The sequence below is a fragment of the Neofelis nebulosa genome, chromosome 8 (genome assembly GCF_028018385.1).
Source record: "Neofelis nebulosa isolate mNeoNeb1 chromosome 8, mNeoNeb1.pri, whole genome shotgun sequence".
Classification (NCBI taxonomy): domain Eukaryota; kingdom Metazoa; phylum Chordata; class Mammalia; order Carnivora; family Felidae; genus Neofelis; species Neofelis nebulosa.
The window spans coordinates 17,250,924-17,271,124 of NC_080789.1; the positions used below are offsets into that span (position 1 = coordinate 17,250,924).

Consider the following 20,201-nt stretch of genomic DNA (forward strand, 5'->3'; position numbering starts at 1 on the left):
CTGGCGGACCCGGGGAGCAGCTATTGAGGCCCCCCGGCTCTCGGAGGCTGCAGGCCGCGCGGCCAGGCTGAGCCCCAGCCGTCGCGCCGCCGCCGGTGCGCTCCCTTCCATCATGCTGTGGCGGGGCAGCCAGGCGCTCCGGCGCTTCTCCACCGGCCGGGTGAGTCTGGTCCCGGGCGAGCGTCCTGGCTCTCTCTCACCGAGGCTGCTTTCCAGACCCCCGGGCGGGCGGGGCGGGAGGGTCGGGCGGCGGGGCTGGGGGTGGGCAGCGATGTTCAGGCTTTGCTAAAAGCCAAGACAGCGTTTTTAAAACTAGGAGACTGCCGAGAAGGATCCGGAGAGGGTCTTGAGTATGGCTTGCCAGGCGAGCCATTGTCTTGTCCGGGGAAGGGGCTGAGGATGCGGCTTTTGAACATCTACGGTATGGCTGGGATTGACAGGGTGGGGACAGTCACTTGGCAAGGGGGACAGGGTCAGCTTCCTTTCCTTTTTTCATTTCAATGATGACATCCCTGGTTATGAGATGGAGCTGAAGTACAGGACTGAAACCGTTTCTGGAGGACAGTAGTATTCAAGTCAGCCGCGTGGTCCTGGGCGGCCTGGGAGTTGGGAGCCCTGGCATTGAGGATCCATTCAGATTTGGGCCCTCGGAGCTGGTGGCTGCAGGTTCATTTTTCGCGAGTTGCAGGCGGCAAGATTGCTATGATTACCAGACGCTGCAGAAGCAGCACTCTGGAACATTATTAAACTGTAGCGTTAAGAAACGAGCCGTGGCCCAGCCCCGCGCCTTGTAATTGCATCATCTCCTCCAGAAATGGAAAGAGAGCAGACACGTTGCATGTGACCCCTGGGAGAGATGCCTCCCTGCATTTAGGCAGACTCTAAACTGTTTAGGGAAGGAAAAAAAAAAAAAAAAAAGCATGTCATGTACATCATCTCTTCTATAGGAAGTGCATGCTTCCTGGTCTGTGAAAGAATTTGCTTTTCAATTCCTCTTCTTTGCCAAAGCCATATGTGCATGTATACAAATCCAGACGTAAGAAACTTGAAGGCGGAGAGAGTCTTGAATAGCACCAAGAACCAGAACGATGCATACATGGAAAAATCTTTTGTCTCCCAGACGACCCCAAATAATGAGGATTCGTCACTTTACCCCATCCAGTCCTAGTTATTGGGGAGTATTCGCCCTTTTAAAGAATAAGAAAAGAGAAACCTGCCCTTGGAGAGCCTTTGCTTGCTCTGAACTCCTCCTTAGCTTTCTCCCGCCACGTGGCACCTGGGGATGTGGATTGGATGGCACCCAGAGCAAGGGCTTGTGCCTGCCTATTTTATTGGCCTCCTCTGTCAACACCTTTCATTGAATTGCCTTTTTTGGAGTGCAGAAGGGAGTCTCAAAGAACGAAAAGATTGCAATAGTGGGGTTTACATAAGATTTCAGTAATAAAAGTTGAACATCCCAGGTGGCAAATGACATGAACAGAAACATGCATGTGGGGAAGCACCAGGCACGGTCAGGGGTCTGGGGTCTGACCATACATGTGAAAGAGCAGCGACATTCGTTTGGGAAGAAGACGGGTTCTTCCATGGCCAAAAGGAAGACATGGAACAAGTGAAGTGTTTGGGATATTTTACTCCATAGAAAATGGGGATCCATCCTTTGGACGGTATTCTAGTAAGAATTGTTCAAAATCAAGCATGGCTAGTGGGAGCGTAAAAAGGTGCAGCCACTTTGGAAAACTGGCGATTTTTTATAAAGTTAAACATACACCTATAATATGGCCCAGCAATTGCACTCCTAGGTATTTACCCAAGAGAAGTGAAAACTCATGTTCACACAAGTACCTATTTATGAATGTTTACAGAGGCTTTATTCATTATCACCCAAAACTGGAAACAACTTAAATGTCCTTCATCTGGTGACAGGATAAACATCCATCCCAACATGGGAATCCTACTCAGAAAAAGAAAGAGGAAGGAACTCCTGGTGTGTACAAAAGCATGGATGAAACTCAGATGTGGGTGCTGAGTGTCAGAAGACGGACTTAAAGGGCTATGTATTATATGATTCTGCTTATGTGACATTCTGGAAAGAGTAGAACTATACAGTGATAGAAAAAAGATCAGTGGTTATTAGGGGCTGGACATGGGGGAAGCATGGACTATAAGAGACTGTCTCTTAAAGGACAGGAAGGAATATTTTGGTGGGGGGTGGGGGGTGATGGAACTATTCTTTTTTTTATTTTTATTTTTTTTAATTTATTTTTGCAACAGAGAGAGACAGAGCATGAGCAGGGGAGGGGCAGAGAGAGAGGGAGACACAGAATCGGAAGCAGGCTCCAGGCTCTGAGCTGTCAGCACAGAGCCCAATACGGGGCTTGAACCCACGAACTGTGAGATCGTGACCTGAGCTGAAGTCGGACGCTTAGCCGACTGAGCCACCCAGGCGCCCCAGACACTAATTTTTTTTTTAATGTTTATTTTTGAGAGAGAGAGAGACAGAGTGCAAGCGGGGGAGGTGCAGAGAGAGAGAGGGTGACACAGAAGCCGAAGCAGGCTCCAGGCTCTGAGCTGTCAGCACAGAGCCCAACATGGGGCTCAAACTCACGGACCGTGAGATCATGACCTGAGCTGAAGTCGGACGCTCAACCGACAGAGCCACCCAGGCGCCCCGACACTAGTTAATTTTTAAGGAAAGAGAGCTGAGGTGTCCAGAGCCTGAAGATGTTTTGGCCAACACTGTGGTTTTAAATTTTTTTTTTTTAATGTTTATTTTTGACAGAGAGAGAGACAGAGACAGAGTATGAGCGGGGAATGAGCAGAGAGAGAGGGAGACACAGAATCCGAAGCAGGCTCCAGGCTCTGAGCTGTCAGCACAGAGCCCAATACGGGGCTTGAACCCACAGACTGTGAGATCATGTCCTGAGCCACCCAGGCGGACGGAACTATTCTTTATCTTGATTATAGCAGTGATTAGGTGACTGTGTGTCTGTCAAAACTCCCAGAACTATCCACTGAAAAAGGTGTATTTTACTGCAGGTAAAGTATACCTTCATCTTTAAAAGTGAAAAAAATCACACGGTTTTTTTTTTTTGTTGTTTGGTGTTAAAGCAGAATGAAAAAAAAAAAAGAATGACAAATTTCTTAGAACCTAGCAAAATCCAATGGGAAAACTAGTTTATAACACTTCCTGCTAGAGTCGATTTTTTCCATTCTCCGTCTTAAAGAAGTGGACTCAAATATTTAATGATTTTGGCTTAATGATGTGGCTGGATCTTTTTAACTACGGCCACTATCCATAGCAATAAACCCTTTGTCTATAGTTAGTGTCGTGCACTTCCATTATCTTGCCTGGTTCACTGCTCCTTAATTTCTCCCCATGGGGGGGGATTATTTAGCCTTCATATTATTTGGCACTTTGTAATTTAGCTTCCTCTGCCAGTGTCTGGGATAAGTCTGGCTGGTGGTTCTGGGTTCGTAGCCTGGTTCTGGAACTTGAGATTACTCTATGATCCAATTTAAGAGGTTGGACCCCTCCCTACTTCTTGGAACCAAGTACTGGTTTATACCCTAATTCTAGCAACCTGGTCCTTGTTTCTGAATTACCTGACCCCCTGCTTTCATGTCAAGTTTGTTTTGAGGACCTTCAAATTCAACTTCAAACCATATTTGGTTGTGTACTGAGCACTTGTTCTAAATCCTGAGGATATAATTATTTAATAAATAATAATAATCATATAATAATAATAATAATAATAGGTAGCATTGACATAGCACTTAGTATGCACCAGACACTGTTATAAATGCTTTACATTTATGCACGCTTAATTTGCTTACTATCTCAGTGAGGTAGGTACTATTATTACCCATTTTACAGATAAAGAAACTAAAACTCGGAGAAGTTAAATAACTTTTTTAGAGTCTCACAGCCAAAAAGGATAAAATAATAAACAAGAAATAAACTATCCCTGCTTTCAAAGAGTCCATAGATTAGTGGAACAAATGATTAAACTTGTGGTTAAAGAATAATAATAGACAATATACCAAAAAGGAAATACAAATGGATAGTGCAATATTAAAAGGCACTCAACCAAACCAGTAATCAAGGGGATGCAAATTAGAACAAGATATAAGATTTCACTTATCACATTGGCAAAAATCATAGAAGTTGACAATATTGTGTGTTGGCAGGGGTGAGAAAATAGTTCCTCAAATATTCTAGAAGCCAATTTGATGGTAGCCATTAACATTTAAGTTTTAAAAATGATCCTACAATTTCATTTGTAGATATCTGAGAGAAGCACTCCTGCATGGGCACAGGAAGCATGTACCAGGATACCCATTGCCATGGTATTTGTAATAATGACAGACTGAAAGCCAAGCTGTTCCTCAATAGGGAAATGAACAAATAAACTGAGACATAGCTATGCTCTGAAATGTTGTGCACCAATTTTATTTTATTTTATTTTATTTTTAATTTTTTTTTCAACGTTTTTTATTTATTTTTGGGACAGAGAGAGACAGAGCATGAACGGGGGAGGGGCAGAGAGAGAGGGAGACACAGAATCGGAAACAGGCTCCAGGCTCCGAGCCATCGGCCCAGAGCCCGACGCGGGGCTCGAACTCACGGACCGCGAGATCGTGACCTGGCTGAAGTCGGACGCTTAACCGACTGCGCCACCCAGGCGCCCCTGTTGTGCACCAATTTTAAAGAATCAATTATATGTACTGACAAAGTGATGGGACATTACACATAATATGACTCAATTTGTGTTATTTTTAAAACACAAAATAATATTTTATGTATACACTTCGATATATGTAAATGTCCAGAAAAGATCTGTAGGATGCACAGCCAACCATGAAATGTTTTTTTCTGGGGTGGAGGGGGAGAGGGAACTGGGATTGGGAGACTCCAGTCTTATCTGTGACTGTTTCATTTAAAGAAAAAAATTTTTTTACATTTATTTTTGAGAGACAGAGTGAGAGACAAAGCACAAGCAGGGGAGGGGCACAGAGAGGGAGACACAGAATCCAAAGCCTTCTCCAGGCTCCGAGCTGTCAGCACAGGGCCCGACGTGGGCTTGAACTCATGAACCGTGAGATAGTGACCTGAGCTGAAGTTGGATGCTTAACCGACTGAGCCACCCAGGTGCCCCCCCAAATTTTTTAATGTGTATTTATTTTTGAGAGAGAGCAAGCACATGCGAGTAGGGGAGGAGCAGAGAGAGAGAGGGAGGGGGACAGAAAATCTGAAGTGGGATATGTGCTGGCAGCAGGGAGCCCAATGCAGGGCTCGAACTCAAGAACTGTGAGATCTTGACCTGAGCCGAAGTTGAACGCTTAACCGTCTGAGCCACCCAGGCGCCCCTGTGATTGTTACATTTTTAACAAGGAGATTGTGTGTATATGTTATATATGTAATTAAAAATTAATTTTAAAAATTCTATGCAATGAGATTATAGATAAATGCAATGCACTGAAGTCCTCCCCTTCTAGCAGGGACTGGAGTCCATCCCTGGATCTAGTCCTTTGGACTCTTTCCCTACTGTTACCCAATCTTTGACATGTTCTTTGGTCACCAGCTGCACCCAATCTTTAGGTGCAAGGCATTCCCAGCTGGCCTCACATGCTAATAGACCCTGTGTTGACATCTCTGTTTTAAAAACCTCTTACCAGGGTACCTGGGTGCCTCACTCAGTTGAGCGTCCAACTCTTGATTTCAGCTCAAGTCATGATCTCATGGTTTGTCAGTTTGAGCCCCGAGCCAGGCTCTATGCTGACAGCGTGGAGCCTGCTTGGGATTCTCTTTCTGCCCCTCCCTTGCTTATACACACGCTCTTTTTGTGTGCAACTAACAAAGTTATGGAACTTTCTCTCTCAAAATAAATAAATAAACATTTAAAAATAAAACTCTTTTATCCTTTTTATGATAAAAAAATGTTGGCCAAGGGGTGCCTAGGTGGCTTAGTTGGTTAAGCATCTGACTTCTGCTCAGGTCATGATCTGACAGTTAGTGAGTTCGAGCCCCACGTCGGGCTCTGTGCTGACAGCTTGAAGCCTGGAGCCTGCTTCGGATTCTGTGTCTCCCTCTCTCTCTGCCCCTCCCCCCCTCATGCTCTGTCTCTGTCTCTCAAAAGTGAATAAAATGTTTAAAAAAATTAGAAAAAAAAATGGCCAGATATCCAAGAAAGTCCTCATTAATATGTACTTTATATGATTACACAATGGGGAAAAAATCAAGTTGCACAAGTTTGTCATTTATGGTGGTGTCTTGAATCTTGTTTGAATCTTACACAGATTTACATCTATGCAATGTGGAACTTGTTGCTTCTGATGATTAGTATGAGGGTTTGTTACAATCAGTACCATGGGCTTTTATGCTATTCCAAGCTACCTCCTGTGAATGTATTGAAGGTGGCTTATTAAGTCAGCTTTTATTTTCACTGTGTATCTGCTCAACTCTCAAACGCAAGAGGGGTGCCCACCCGAAGTTAATTCATGCCTCGCCTGAGTGTGTGTTAATAGAGAAATAATATAGCATCACTCTTGGGCTTAAAATCATTCACTCGGTGGATCGCACTCTTCACAATAACGTCCAAATTATTTGCTGTAGACAAGGCTCTCCCTAACAGGTCTTCTGACTCTCCCTAGAGAGTCACTTGTCATCACTCCCCAACTTCCAGTATTGGACCCACTTTGCCCACTCCTTCACTTCTTTGTAAATGCCACCCCCTCTGCCTGAAACTTCCCAAGGACCTCCGGTAATCCCCGCCCTTCTCTTGGCCAACTCTTAGGATGAGCGCTCTAAGATTCAGTCAAGGAATTCTTGGAAAGTCTTCCCCTTTCCACACCCACACTGTGCTTTCCTGTCCAGCTCTATGATGCCGATATGTCTTTACTGCTTCCCTGCTAACTGGCAAACTCCTGAGGGCAGAGACCAGTCTTCTTTGTGCTTTTACTGTAGGGATCCCCCCCCCCCCAAAAACGCCCATGGAGGCTAAACAGGAGAGCAAATGAAGGATTTGAGCCTGAGGGAGCAGCGAAAGGCCATATCCAACCAGAGTAACGGGAGCAGCCGCTGCTCACCTCTAGCTGACTGTTGCTACGTCGAAGTGTAGACCATGGTTGACAAACCTGAGTTCTAAAAAGAAGTCAGAAATTCAGCCTGCTAATGTGAAAGCTCCTAAAAATCTTATCACAATTCTTTTACAAATGCTCTGTGGGCCGAATAAAATACTCTTGTGGGACAACTGATTTGCAGTGCCTACCAGGCCCTGGGCACGGAGCATGGTAAATGCTCAGAACATGTTCATTGAGCACGTCTTGCACACTGTCAGGCATGATTTGGGGCACCATGTGCCACATGTTCCACAAGGTGCTAGGCATCTGGATGTCTCTGAAAAATTGACTTGGTCTTATTCTTCGGTAAATCTGTCAGTTCTCACAATTCCTGACGTGGAGAGCTTTGGCCTTGTTTTACACCCCACTCAAATGGTTCTGTAACGGTATCGTCTGCTTCGCAAAAGCGTTTCGGATCAGTCAGCACTGACTCGTAGTGCTGCGCCATTAGGCTTTCTATAGAGGATTGTGTTTTGGTTTTTGGTTTTAATCCTTGGAGCATAATCAGAATTCTCATTAATTTGCTTCCTGAAGGAGTCCACCAGGATGTGGATAGCCTGGGAATGGAACATTGAATAGTTTAAATAGCAGAAGCTCTGGGGGTGCCTGGCTGGCTCTGTCAGTAGAGCATGTGACTCTTGATCTCAGGGTTTTGAGTTCAAGCCCCATGTTGGGTGTAGAGATTACTTAAAAATAAAATCTTAAAAAAAAAAAGAAGGCAAAAGTTCTGTTCCTTGCCAAAGGCTCTTCTAGGCAGAATGCCATCATTAGAGAAACCCAAGATAGTGGCACTTACCGCCAAGATTTATAAATGCTGTGGGTGGTTTTATGCCTCCCTGTCTTTCTCACCAATATAACAGGCACTTACAGTGCCTCAAAGAATGTTCTCTGGTCACCAGATCCAGCCTACAAATGAATGGTGCTTTCTCCCCTGTCAGGACCACCATGGTACTTCCTTAGAAAGTCTTATGGAACTATTTCCCACAATTAACCTGTCAAACTGTTACCATATTTTTCTTTTAAAAAAGGGGGGGTTGGGGAGGGAGGACAGGAGTGCCTGGGTGGCTCAGTTGGTTGAGCATCTGACTCTTGATTTCAGCTCAGGCCGTGATCCCAGGATCATGGGATCAAAACCCCAGTCGGGCTCTGTGCTGAGTGTGAATACTGCTTAGGATTCTCTCTCTCTCTCTCTCTCTCTCTCTCTCTCTCTCTCTCCCTCTCCCTCTCCCTCTCTCTCTCCCTCTCTCTCTCCCTCTCTCTCTCCCCCTCTGCCCTTCATCCCTGCTCTCAGGCTCTCTCTCAAATAAAAAATAAAATAATATAAAATATTTTAAAATGGGGGGCAGACCTTCAGTATAGGAAAACAATAGAAGCTTATCTGCTGAAGTGTGATAGATCTGAGTTTTGCTTCTGCCCGTGGTTAGCCCCGTCTGCAGGCAGTTTACTTGACTTCCCTAAGCCCTGTGTGTTCTCATTTGTAACATGGGTTACTGTGAGGTCTAAAGGCGTAAGTAGTTGATAAAATGTTTTAAATTGATTAACAGGGCTCAGCGTGGTGTTGGGCTCATGGTACATTTCCAGTAGGAAAGTTCCATCATCAACATTTTTTATTTACCTAAGTATTACTTGTGGCATAATAATAATAATAATAATTAACATTTGTTGAGCATCCACTATTGCCACACACTGCACTAATGCATTAGGTGATAAATTAGATGATAAACTAATGCATTAGATGATAAATCCTTTTAACAACCTTATGAAATAGGTACTATTATTTTTTTATTTTTAAAGAGTTTTTTAAATTTTTTTTAATGTTTACTTATTTTTGACAGAGAGAGAGCGCGCGCGCGCGCGCGCGCGCGCGCGCGCGCGGGCATGAGTGGGGGAGGGGCAGAGAGAGGGAGACAAGATCTGAAGACAAAATCTGGATCATGACCTGAGCTGAGATCAAGGGTCGATGCTTAACTGACTGGGCCACCCAGGTGCCACTAGATACTATTATTATTCAGATTTTAATTGATGAGACCCAGCTCAAAATCCTATGGCCTGTGTTATGGAAAAACAAAGGAAACTAATAACCAGAGTTAGAAGCTGGGAGCTGCCACTTAGTAGCTGTTTGACTCCAGGCTATATCTTAACTTCCAGGTGTTTTAATATCTTCCTCTATAAAGTGGCTTAGGGATGCCTGTCTCCAGGAGTCATCGAGCCATCAAAATGAGGTAATATATGTGAAATACCTGGCACTTACAAGGGTCTCATTAAAATGTTGACTAAGGGGCACCTGGGTGGTTCAATCAGGTCATGATCTCACAGATTCGTGAGTTTCAGCCCCACATGGGGCTCTGTGCAGACAGCTCAGAGCCTGGAGCCTGCTTCGGATTCTGTGTCTCACCCCGCCCTCTGCTCCTCCCCTGCTCACGTTCTGTCTCTGTCTTTCTCTCAAAAATGAATAAATGTTTAAAAAAAAAAAGTTTGCTATTATTGCCACCCCTTCTTCCTGATCCAAGCTTCCCAGGGTAGAACCTTTTTGCGAAGCAGGTAGGCACACGCTCTCCATACAGCACAGATTCTCTGATTTTAGTGTGCCTCTCAGTCGATGGGGAGCTTGTTAAAATGCAGCTTCCTAGTGCCCCGCGTCTGACTCAGGAGATCTGGAGTGGGGCCCAGGAACCCACGCTTTTAGCACATCCTCCCCACTGATTCTAACACAGCCATCACAGCGTACGTCAGTCCTCAGATCACACTTGGAGAAATAAGAATACCCCAGTCTGGTGTTTGGGAATTATGCCAACTCATCATAAACGCACTTACCATCCTAAAATCCGGACATGTCTCAGTGTTGGAAACTCACTTTTGTAGCTTCAGCTTTAGCATGAAGCTCAGAAACTGTTTCAGTGAATGTAGCATTTCTAGAGATACTGACTTTCTTTAAATGCTGTCTTTCTAGGGGAGCGTGGAATCTGGAATTGAACTCCAAATACCCAGGTGACAGCTGAGCACAGCGTTACATTTGAACCATCTCAGCCTCTTAGCTCTTTTGTGTGCCAAGGGTAGCATTTTAGAAGGCTTAAACTATTTGGTGTTGGTAGCGGTGTGAGGCAAAGCCGGATTTTTAAGATATGCCATCATGTCTGTTCTAGTTCAAGCCACAGCATAAATGATAGGATTTGGAGATGGAATGCTTACAGAACATTTTGATTTTTTTGATAAGAGTAAATGAAATAATCACGTATTATCTGTAGGCAAACTATGCTGTTGTTGCAGAGTTAATCTGTTTGCTTGAAAATATTTGTTAGATGTTGAAGCTGTAGGCTCTTTGGGGATAGAATCTTTGGCTGGCCCTGGAAAAGATTTTTTCAAGTAAAACCTTCATTGTTTTCATTATCAGCTCAATTACAGGGAACATGTGAACCCATATGGTTTTAAGTTCATGCCTAAAAAGGGATGCTGTCTATGCCCTCAGTAAATTGGGAAATAAGGGAAAATTGTTTCCTCATAATCAAATTTTCACAGTGAGGCTTGACTAATTTAGAATGACTTTCTAGTACATTAAAGAATCCCATTTAGAGTGAAAGGGAAAAATATCTAAATCCAAGTCCTGTGGAGCTGTGTTCTTTTTTTTTTTTTTTTAACGTTTATTTATTTTTGAGGGAGACAGAGACAGAGTGTGAGTGGGGAAAGGGCAGAGAGAGAGGGAGACACAGAATCTGAAGCAGGCTCCAGGCTCTGAACTGTCAGCACAGAGCCTGATGCGGGGCTTGAACTCAGGGACCGTGAGATCGTGACCTGAGCTGAAGTCGGACGCTTAACCGACTGAGACACCCAGGTGCCCCATTGTTACCTTAGCTTTGCAAAAGATTCCATTTGGAGAGAATTTACAGGAGGTATAATTGCTTAAAGAGAATTCTTTAAAACTACAACCCCTTAGCACTATTCTTGTTTAAATGGTGTCTGTATTTCTTGATAATCAATGTACTTTTGTACATCAGTGTTAATCTTCTAAAAGGAAAAGAGATGAGTGGTGGGAGCTCATTTTTATTATTTTATTTTTAAGTGCATATGTAGGCTTTGAAATGAGACAGACCTGGATTCAAGTCTCACCTCTCCTCCTTTTTGCCAATATGACCTTGAGGATATAATTGACATTTCTGAGCTGTGGTTTCTTCATTCATAAAATAGTGTAAAATGGGAGATAATCAAACGATGGTTGCAATGATCAAATGAAATGAAATGATGTGCAGGTCTTAATTCTTTACCTGAAACCTGAAGGACACGGGCACCTGGGTGGCTCAGTTGGTTGAGCGTCCTACTTTGGCTCAGGTCATGATTCACTGGTTCATGGGTTCAAGCCCTGTGTTGGGCATTGTGCTGACAACTCAGTACCTGGAGCCTGCTTCAGATTCTGTGTCTCTCTCTGTCCCTCCTCCTCTCACATTCTCTTTCTGTCTCTCAAGATAAATAAATTAACATCAAAAAACTTTTTTTAAACCCGAGGAACAAAATATATTTAGGGATTCAGAATTACATTCTAGAAAGTCAATGTGGTACATAGATAGTACATTACATATAATTCACAGCAGGGTCTGGGACAGTATCTGTGACCAAACACATTGATTTTTCTGCAGCAAAACATATAAATGTTCATACAGTCCTTACGAATACTATAATTAAGATTATAAATAGCAGTATGTCACCCCAGGTCAAGTTTGAAACCAAATGAATGTGCACAAACTTACAAGAAAGCTGTAAGGACTAAAAAGAATGTTCCATTGGAGCGATCCAGGTTTTGAGGCCTAAGGAATTTGGGCCACTTGCCAAAGATTTTGGAATTTTGGACTATATAAAGAAACATGGGGGGCGCCTGGGTGGCTCAGTCGGTTAAGCGGCCAACTTCGGCTCAGGTCATGATCTCACAGTCCATGGGTTTGAGCCCCGCGTCAGGCTCTGTGCTGAAAGCTCAGAGCCCAGAGCCTGTTTTAGATTCTGTGTCTCCCTCTCTCTGACCCTCCCCCATTCATGCTCTGTCTCTCTCTGTCTCAAAAATAAATAAATGTCAAAAAAAAAAATTTTTAAAAAGAAACATGGAACTGTATCTAGGATGTAGCAAAACCTCTAAGACATGATTGAAGCTTTTACCGCAACAATCCTTTGCGTCAGATACTGCATTGAGCCTCTTACATGTTAATATTAAGTCATCTGCTTCAATCAAACTTGTGTGAGGTTGGTGTTATTATTCCCATTTTACAGGTGAGGAAAAAAGACAACAGAAGTTCGTCGCTTGCTTAGGGACACACGACTAAACAGGAGTGGCACTTGATTTTGATTTCGGGTAGTCTAGCACTGGGGTCTGCCTGTGACCCCTGTGTCATACCGCGTGTTAGCTCTTGGCCTCTTCTGGAAGTTAAGAGATGAGTCCGGCTCTTCTTTCTATATTGCAGGGCCACAAAAGCCATTGTCATATTGAAGCAGATCTTGCTCAGAATTAAACTCCTTTTAACTATGAAACTTACCCTTACTTGTTAACATCCGGCTTCATTTCACCGAGGAGTTGGAATGGCTTGTAAAATATATGCAATCCCAATGATTATGATGAATAATCAGGGGGATTAGAGCAAAGGGGAAAAAGGGAATACGTCGGCGTGACATTATTTTCACTACTGTTTATGTGTAATGTAGCCTAGGTTCAGCGTGTGTCAATAAAAATTTTATTTTGTAGATCTCTGTGTTGTTTCCTCAAGTCATTTTGCATGATTGGAAAAAGAGTGTTTGTTACCCATATGTCTTCTAACCATGCCGACGTCTGTCATCATTGAATTGTTTCACAGGCCTATTTCAAAAACAAGCTGAAGCTGGCACTTATTGGTCAGAGCCTTTTCGGACAGGAAGTGTACAGTCACCTCCGCAAAGAGGGCCACCGAGTTGTGGGCGTGTTCACGGTTCCAGACAAGGACGGCAAAGCTGACCCGCTGGGTGAGTGTATCTTGGAACAGCTGAATCAAGGACTCTGCACTGACCCAGCCGGCTCAGGCCCCAGCTCAGACCCCTTAGGCCTTGTTGGCATTTCTAAACTTCTATTTCTTTGCCACAGCTCCCAAAGACCCAGACTACCTGCCTCCCCCCTGGATTCTGCTACACGCACTCTGCCTCTTGAAAGCCTTCTCAAGCTAAGTCTGTTTGCAGACTCAAAAATGCTCCCTTGTCTGTGGGCCCCAAGACAAAGATGCAGGCCCCCACTGTGTTAAGAATTTCTCCACTTACCTCCAAGGTCCCTCAGAGGAATTTTCAGGTTTATGTTTTTTCTGAACTACACTTGTGACTTTCCAAAGGTGTTATGAAGCATCTAGAATAATGTCTGATTCAGAGGTGCCAATGGAATTGAAGAGAGGACCGCATCCAATAATAGAAATTGATGTGGGGTCATAAAGAATATATTTATGTCAGAACAATTATAGGTTGGCTGCTTGGCTCTTAAGGTAAGGTAAAGAAGATAGCCATTCTCAAAGCAAACATACAATGAGATTCTGATTTACAAGTATGCAGTTGACCCTGACCAACACAGGGGTTTGAGGTGCTGACCCCCTACCTAGTCAACACTTCACATATTACTTTTGACTCCCCCAAAACTTAACAAAAAATAGCCTACTGTTGACTAGAAGGAAGTCTTAACTGTTAACATAAGCAGTTTATTACCACATATTTTGTATGTTATATGTATCGTATACTGTAGTCTTATGATAAAGTAAGCTAGAGAAAAGAAAATGTTATTTAAAAAATCATAAGGAAGAGAAAATACATTGACAGTACTATATTTATTTAAAAAATTCACATATAAGTGGACCCACACGGTTCAAACCCAATTGTTCAAGAGTCAACTATAGTTATATAATTATATAGTTATATAGTTATATAGTTATATAGTTATATAGTTATATAGTTATATAGTTATATAGTTGAGGACGGGTGCAAGACACGGAGATAGAAATGGTCTACAAATTGTACAGATAGGGCATAAGAATGAGCAACTAGCTATCCTGGCTTATAAATCAGATCTTCAGAAATCACTGGAACAATGCGACATATTGGCTGATAAACACTGATCAGTGATAACCCTAAAATTGTAGCCTTTTTTCTTGGAAGAAATAGTTCTGGGGCTTATCCTATCTTGTTCTACTTTTAAAAATATTATATTTTAACATTTTTTTTTCAAGAGTCATGCTAAAAAAAAGTTGGGTCAAAGAGCACATATGCATATATGAATTTAATCACTTGATTTAGAAATTATCCTTGAGGGGGCACCTGGGTGGCTCATTCAGTTGAGTGTCCATCTGACCCTTGGTTTCAGCTCAGGTCATGATCCCAGGGTCATGGAATAGAGCCCTATTCCATGGGCTCTATGCTGAGTGTGGAGCCTGCTTAAGATTCTCTCCCTTTGCCCCTCTCCCCCACCCCTGTGCATGCGCACGCTCTCTCTCTCTTTCCCCAAAAGGAAAGAAAGAAAGAAAGAAAGAAAGAAAGAAAGAAAGAAAGAAAGAAAGAAAGAAAGAAAGAAATTATCCTTGTTTCAGAAAAAAGCTATCCCAACCTGGGGAATTCTGAGGGAATCTGCCTCATGAATTTGGACCTGGTTCCAAAGGCAGAAAGGGACGGATGCCTATTACTGGGACTATCTGTCCTATTATTAGCTCTTTGCAGCAGCTTTGTGGCGGGGGGGATATTTGGGAGGACTCATATTTGGGATATCAGATTGGCTGTTGAATCAGGGAAGCCCCAAATAATATTAGCTTAAGTAACATGGAAGTCCATTTCTCAAGTCTGAGTTGGCCATTGGAGCTGTTGTGGCAGCTCTATATTTATCACGATGCAGACTCTTGCTGTTTGTTGTTTTCTTATTGTCAACACTGGGCTTCCATCTCATGGTCCAAGATAGCCGCATTTAAAAAAAAAATTGTTTAATGTTTATTTATTTTTTGAGAGAGAGAGACAGAGTGTGAGCCGGGGAGGGGCAGAGAGAGAGAGGGAGACACAGAATCTGAAGCAGGCTCCGGGCTCCGAGCTGTCAGCACAGAGCCCGATGCAGGGCTTGAATTCACAAGCTATGAGATCATGACCTGAGCCGAAGTCAGACGCTTAACTGACTGAACCACCCAGGCTCCCCCAAGATAGCTGCTTTAGCCCCAACTGTCCAGTCTGCATTCTAGCAAGCAGGAAGGGAAAGATGGGAAGCAGAAGGCAAGCCTTTATCCCGAAGTTGCACATATTATTCCCATTTGTATCCCACTCGCTAAAACATAGTCACAGCCCATATCTATTTGTAGGATAGACAGAGAAACATAGATTTTATTCAGGGTGGCTATGTGCTCAGCTAAAGTAGAAGAATCTTTGCTAGAGATTGAAGGGGGACAGCTAGCAGTCTCTGCCATGTACATGAACTTCAGAAGAATTACAAGCATGTGACTCTTAAAACTCCTTTAAAAGTATGGCCTGGGAAACTAACTTTCCCTAGTGTCTGGTCCCGGGGCCGGGACCTCCTTTCCATTCGTCGTGGCCATCTGGGCTGCTAGCAAAACATAGAAAAGAAAACTGGAGTCATGCAGTTAATCTGACTCTGCCACTTACTAGCCGCATGAGGTTGGGCAAGTTGTTAAAACCCACTAAGCTTAGTTCAACAGCACCCATCTTACATGGGTTAGATGACATAATGTATATAATGTGCTCATCCCTGTGCCTGGTTCATGAAAAGGGATCAAAATGACAGTGGCAAACTATTCTTGTTATCAGAATAGCCAACTAGAGCAGTGGAAAATAGCCCTGGGGCAGCCACAAATCACTATGGAAGGATCATAGCCTATCTCAGTGTAGTAGATTTTTAAATTGAAGACTTCTAGGTGTGCCTGGGTGGCTCAGTTAGTTAAACATCCAACTCTTAATTTCAGCTCAGGTCATCATCCTATAGTCATGGGATTGAGCCTTGCATTGGGCTCTGTGCTGACGGCATGGAGCCTGCTTGGGATTCTTTCTTTCTCTGTCCCTCCCCCACTTGTGCTTGTGCACACACTCTCTCTCTCTCTCTCTCTCTCTCTCTCTCTCTCTCTCTGTATCTCAAACTAAATAAACTTAAAAAAAAAATGAAGACTTCTAAGTTTTTCATTTGATTTTTCTTTCCCAGTTTAACGTTGCACAGTTTCCTCCCAATTTCACATTTTTACCACCATTTATTCATTTTCTTATTATCTGAAAATGATTTCTTTACCGTTTTTTGACCATTTTATGAACATTATTATACTGGTCTCTCACATCCTTCCAAGTGTATTGATCAAGGCATCGGCTTGATGGCCAGATTTCTTCAGGACTCACTTGAGATTGGTAACTATGCTTTCTGGTGGAGGCATTATCCCCTCCAAAGTCAATGAAGGTTGATTAAATGGGGGAGAAAGGAAAAGGAGCCCAAAAATACAGATAAAAAGCCTTTCTTAAAGCTTTAAAAAATTGCCTAAAATGTAGTTGCTTTGTATTGTTGGTGGAAAATAAATATATATACTTAATATATGTAAGGTATGTTGTTAGTAAAAATGATATTTTATTATGGAAAAAAATGAGCTGTGCTAATGGCACTTTGGAGGGCCACTCCTTTTCCACACAGAGGTAGATGGAGCTGTTCTTTTGGGAAGAGAGAACATTTTCCACAGGAATGAGCCCCAAATCTTCTCCAGTATGGCAGAACCCTCACGAGGAGCATGCATTCTCCCTTCTTGGCCTCTCTCTTCCACTAATTTATCTGACTGGTGAATTTGGGAGAAGGAACTAACTAATAGACAAGCCCAGCTCAGATCAAAAACGTCCTCTCTTCGTCTTTTGGGATCTGCCTGTTTGGTGGAGAAAATGTGTTCTCATTATAGTTTGCTCTGTAATAAAAATGACTTCCCTCCAGGAAACAGGCATGGGATGGGATTCATGGTTTTCCATCTGTGCCAGAGGCTGAGTACGTCTAATCTGAGTGGTGATGTAGCATCACTTGGCTCCAAATCTAGAAAACAAACAAACAAATATTCTTTAAGTGGCTATATCAGTAATAAAAGTATAATTTTTTATCTGTAAAAGAGAAAAGCTTTAGTTAAAATTTTAAAATGTTGGGGCACCTGAGTGGCTCAGTTCGTTAAGCATCTGACTCTTGATTTCGGCTCAGGTCATGATCTCACAGTTTTGTGAGTTCAAGCCCTGCATCCGACAATAAGTGTGGAGCTTGGTTGGGATTCTCTTTTGTGTCCCTCCCACCTCTTGCATGCACCTGTTCTCTCTCTCTCAAAATAAATAAATAAACTTAAAAATTTTTTAAATGTTATGTAGCCACAAACTTTTTTTTAAGTTTTATTTATTTATTTTTGGGAAGCGGGGGCAGAGAGAGAGAAAGAGAGAGAGAGTCCCAAGCAGACCCCATATTATCAGCTCAGAGCCTGACGTGGGACTTGATCCCATGAACCATGAGATCATGACCTAAGCTGAAATCAAGGGTCTGATGCTTAACCGACTAAACCACCCAGGCACCCCTAGTCACAAACTTTTGATTAAGTATATTATGCCTCAAATATATAGGTAAAAAATCACATTAGAAAAATGGATGGATCATGATAAAATTGTAACAGGTCAAATTCTGGTGACCATCTAAATTGTTCTTTAACGTGTTTTATTTGTCACTGTTTCATGAAGCTGGAAAACTGCAATGTGTGAATCCACACATTGCACATATAAACTTATGGCCAAATTTTTTTTTAATGAAAATCATTTTCTCTTTCCTGCTCAGCTTTAGCTGCAGAGAAAGATGGGACCCCCGTGTTCAAGTTCCCCAGATGGAGAGTCAAGGGCAAGACCATAAAGGAGGTGGCAGAGGCCTACAAATCTGTGGGTGCTGAGCTAAACGTACTTCCCTTCTGCACACAGTTTATCCCCATGGATGTAATTGACAGCCCAAAGCACGGCTCCATCATATATCACCCCTCCATCCTTCCCAGGCATAGAGGAGCCTCTGCTATCAACTGGTGAGCATTTTTTTAAATTACAGAGAAGATGGGCCTATTTCCATTGCCTATAATCTTCTATTTTTTTTACCTAGGGGATCAAGGAACTAGGTGTGCTTGAGGAGGTGTGAGGCCCTGATTGATTGCTACTATTGCATGAACTCCCCTGAGACATAGAGGTACAGCATGGGCTAGATAGCATTTCCCAAGAATAGTCTATGGAGTACTGGCTTCATTAGGTTTAACTAAGTAACTGAGCAAACAAAGGTTCTATAGTCAGACAAGTTTGGTTTATGATAGATTTCTTGATCACAGGACTTCTTAGAACCTATTATGTGTGTCGAGTGAGAGCATTACAATCTCTAGGAGGGAATCTGAGTATACAATGTTCCCAAACTTATTCGACCATAGAACTGTTTTTGCACAGAGAATCTCAAGTACATGTCAGGAAATGCTGAATACCTGAAATTATCTTCTTTGTTATCTGTCTTCTGTTCAACTTTAAGCTCCTTGAGGGAAGCGGCTATGATCTAACATTTTTATTGCTGTAGGTACACTTTTCTGCCTTCTCTCCTTTACCTGTGCATCTCCTTGATATCTCTCAGTGTCAAGTTATTAATTAGGCAGAAAACTACACTTAGTTTCAATGTGGTGAATAACACTTCATTGTATTTGCATGAATTGATTTTTTTTTTTGCTCTTTTAAATGGTACTGTGTGGTTATCTTTGCATTTAAACTTGTATTTTTTCTCATTTCACATTTCTTCTACATGCAGAATCACTGGGTCAAAGTATATGAATGTTTTCAAGTCTCTTGATAACATAATGCCAATTAATTCCTCAATATTTCTGAAAAGAGTGATTGATTCATTGACTTAGGTCTTGCTCGATTAGTAGCTCTGAGATTTAAAATTATTTAGGTCATATTGCAAATGACATATCAGATAAAGGGTTAGTATCCACAGTCTACAAAGAACTTAACAAACTCAACACCCCCAAAATGAATAATCCAGTGAAGAAATGGGCAAAAGACATGAATAGACACTTCTCCAAAGAAGACATCCAGATGGCCAACTGACACATGAAAAAATGCTCAACATCACTCATCATCAGGGAAATACAAATCAAAACCACAATGAGATACCACCTTACACCTGTCAGAATGGCTAACATTAACAACTCAGGCAACAACAGATGTTGGTGAGGATGTGGAGAAAGAGGATCTCTTTTGCACTGCTGGTGGGAATGCAAGCTGGTGCAGCCACTCTGGAAAACAGTATGGAGGTTCCTCAAAAAACTAAAAATAGAACTACCCTATGACCCAGCATTTGCACTACTAGGTATTTATCCAAGGGACACAGGTGTGCTGTTTCGAAGGGACACATGCACCCCCATGTTTATAGCAGCACTATGAACAATAGCCAAAGTATGGAAAGAGCCCAAATGTCCATCAATGGATGAATAGATAAAGAAGATGTGGTATGTATATACAATGGAGTATTACTCAGCAATCAAAAAGAATGAAATCTTGCCATTTGCAACCGTGTGGATGGAACTGGAGGGTATTATGCTAAGTGAAATTAGTCAGCCAGAGAAAGACAAAAATCATATGACTTCACTCATATGAGGACTTTAAGAGACAAAACAGATGAACATAAGGGAAGGGAAACAAAAATAATATGAAAACAGGGAGGGGGACAAAACAGAGGAGACTCATAAATATGGAGAACAAACTGAGGGTTGCTGGAGGGGTTGTGGGAGGGAGGATGGGCTAAATGGGTAAGGGACATTAAGGAATCTACTGAAATCATTGCTTCACTATATACTAACTAATTTGGATATAAATTTTTTTTTTTTAATTTTTTTTTTCAACTTTTTTTTTTTTTTTTTTTTTGGGACAGAGAGAGACAGAGCATGAACGGGGGAGGGGCAGAGAGAGAGGGAGACACAGAATCGGAAACAGGCTCCAGGCTCCGAGCCATCAGCCCAGAGCCTGACGCGGGGCTCGAACTCACGGACCGCGAGAGCGTGACCTGGCTGAAGTCGGACGCTTAACCGACTGCGCCA

General features: G+C 42.6%; 1 protein-coding gene across 1 annotated transcript in view; it reads left to right on the plus strand.

The window, feature by feature from the left end:
- ALDH1L2 (aldehyde dehydrogenase 1 family member L2) overlaps positions 1–20,201 on the plus strand; it is a 67,347-nt gene continuing 47,146 nt past the window's right edge. The window contains exons 1-3 of the mRNA XM_058741547.1: positions 1–160; positions 12,948–13,092; positions 17,921–18,155. Coding sequence (XP_058597530.1) covers positions 113–160; positions 12,948–13,092; positions 17,921–18,155 — 428 coding nt within the window. The 5' untranslated portion in view covers positions 1–112. The remainder of the gene's footprint in view (positions 161–12,947; positions 13,093–17,920; positions 18,156–20,201) is intronic.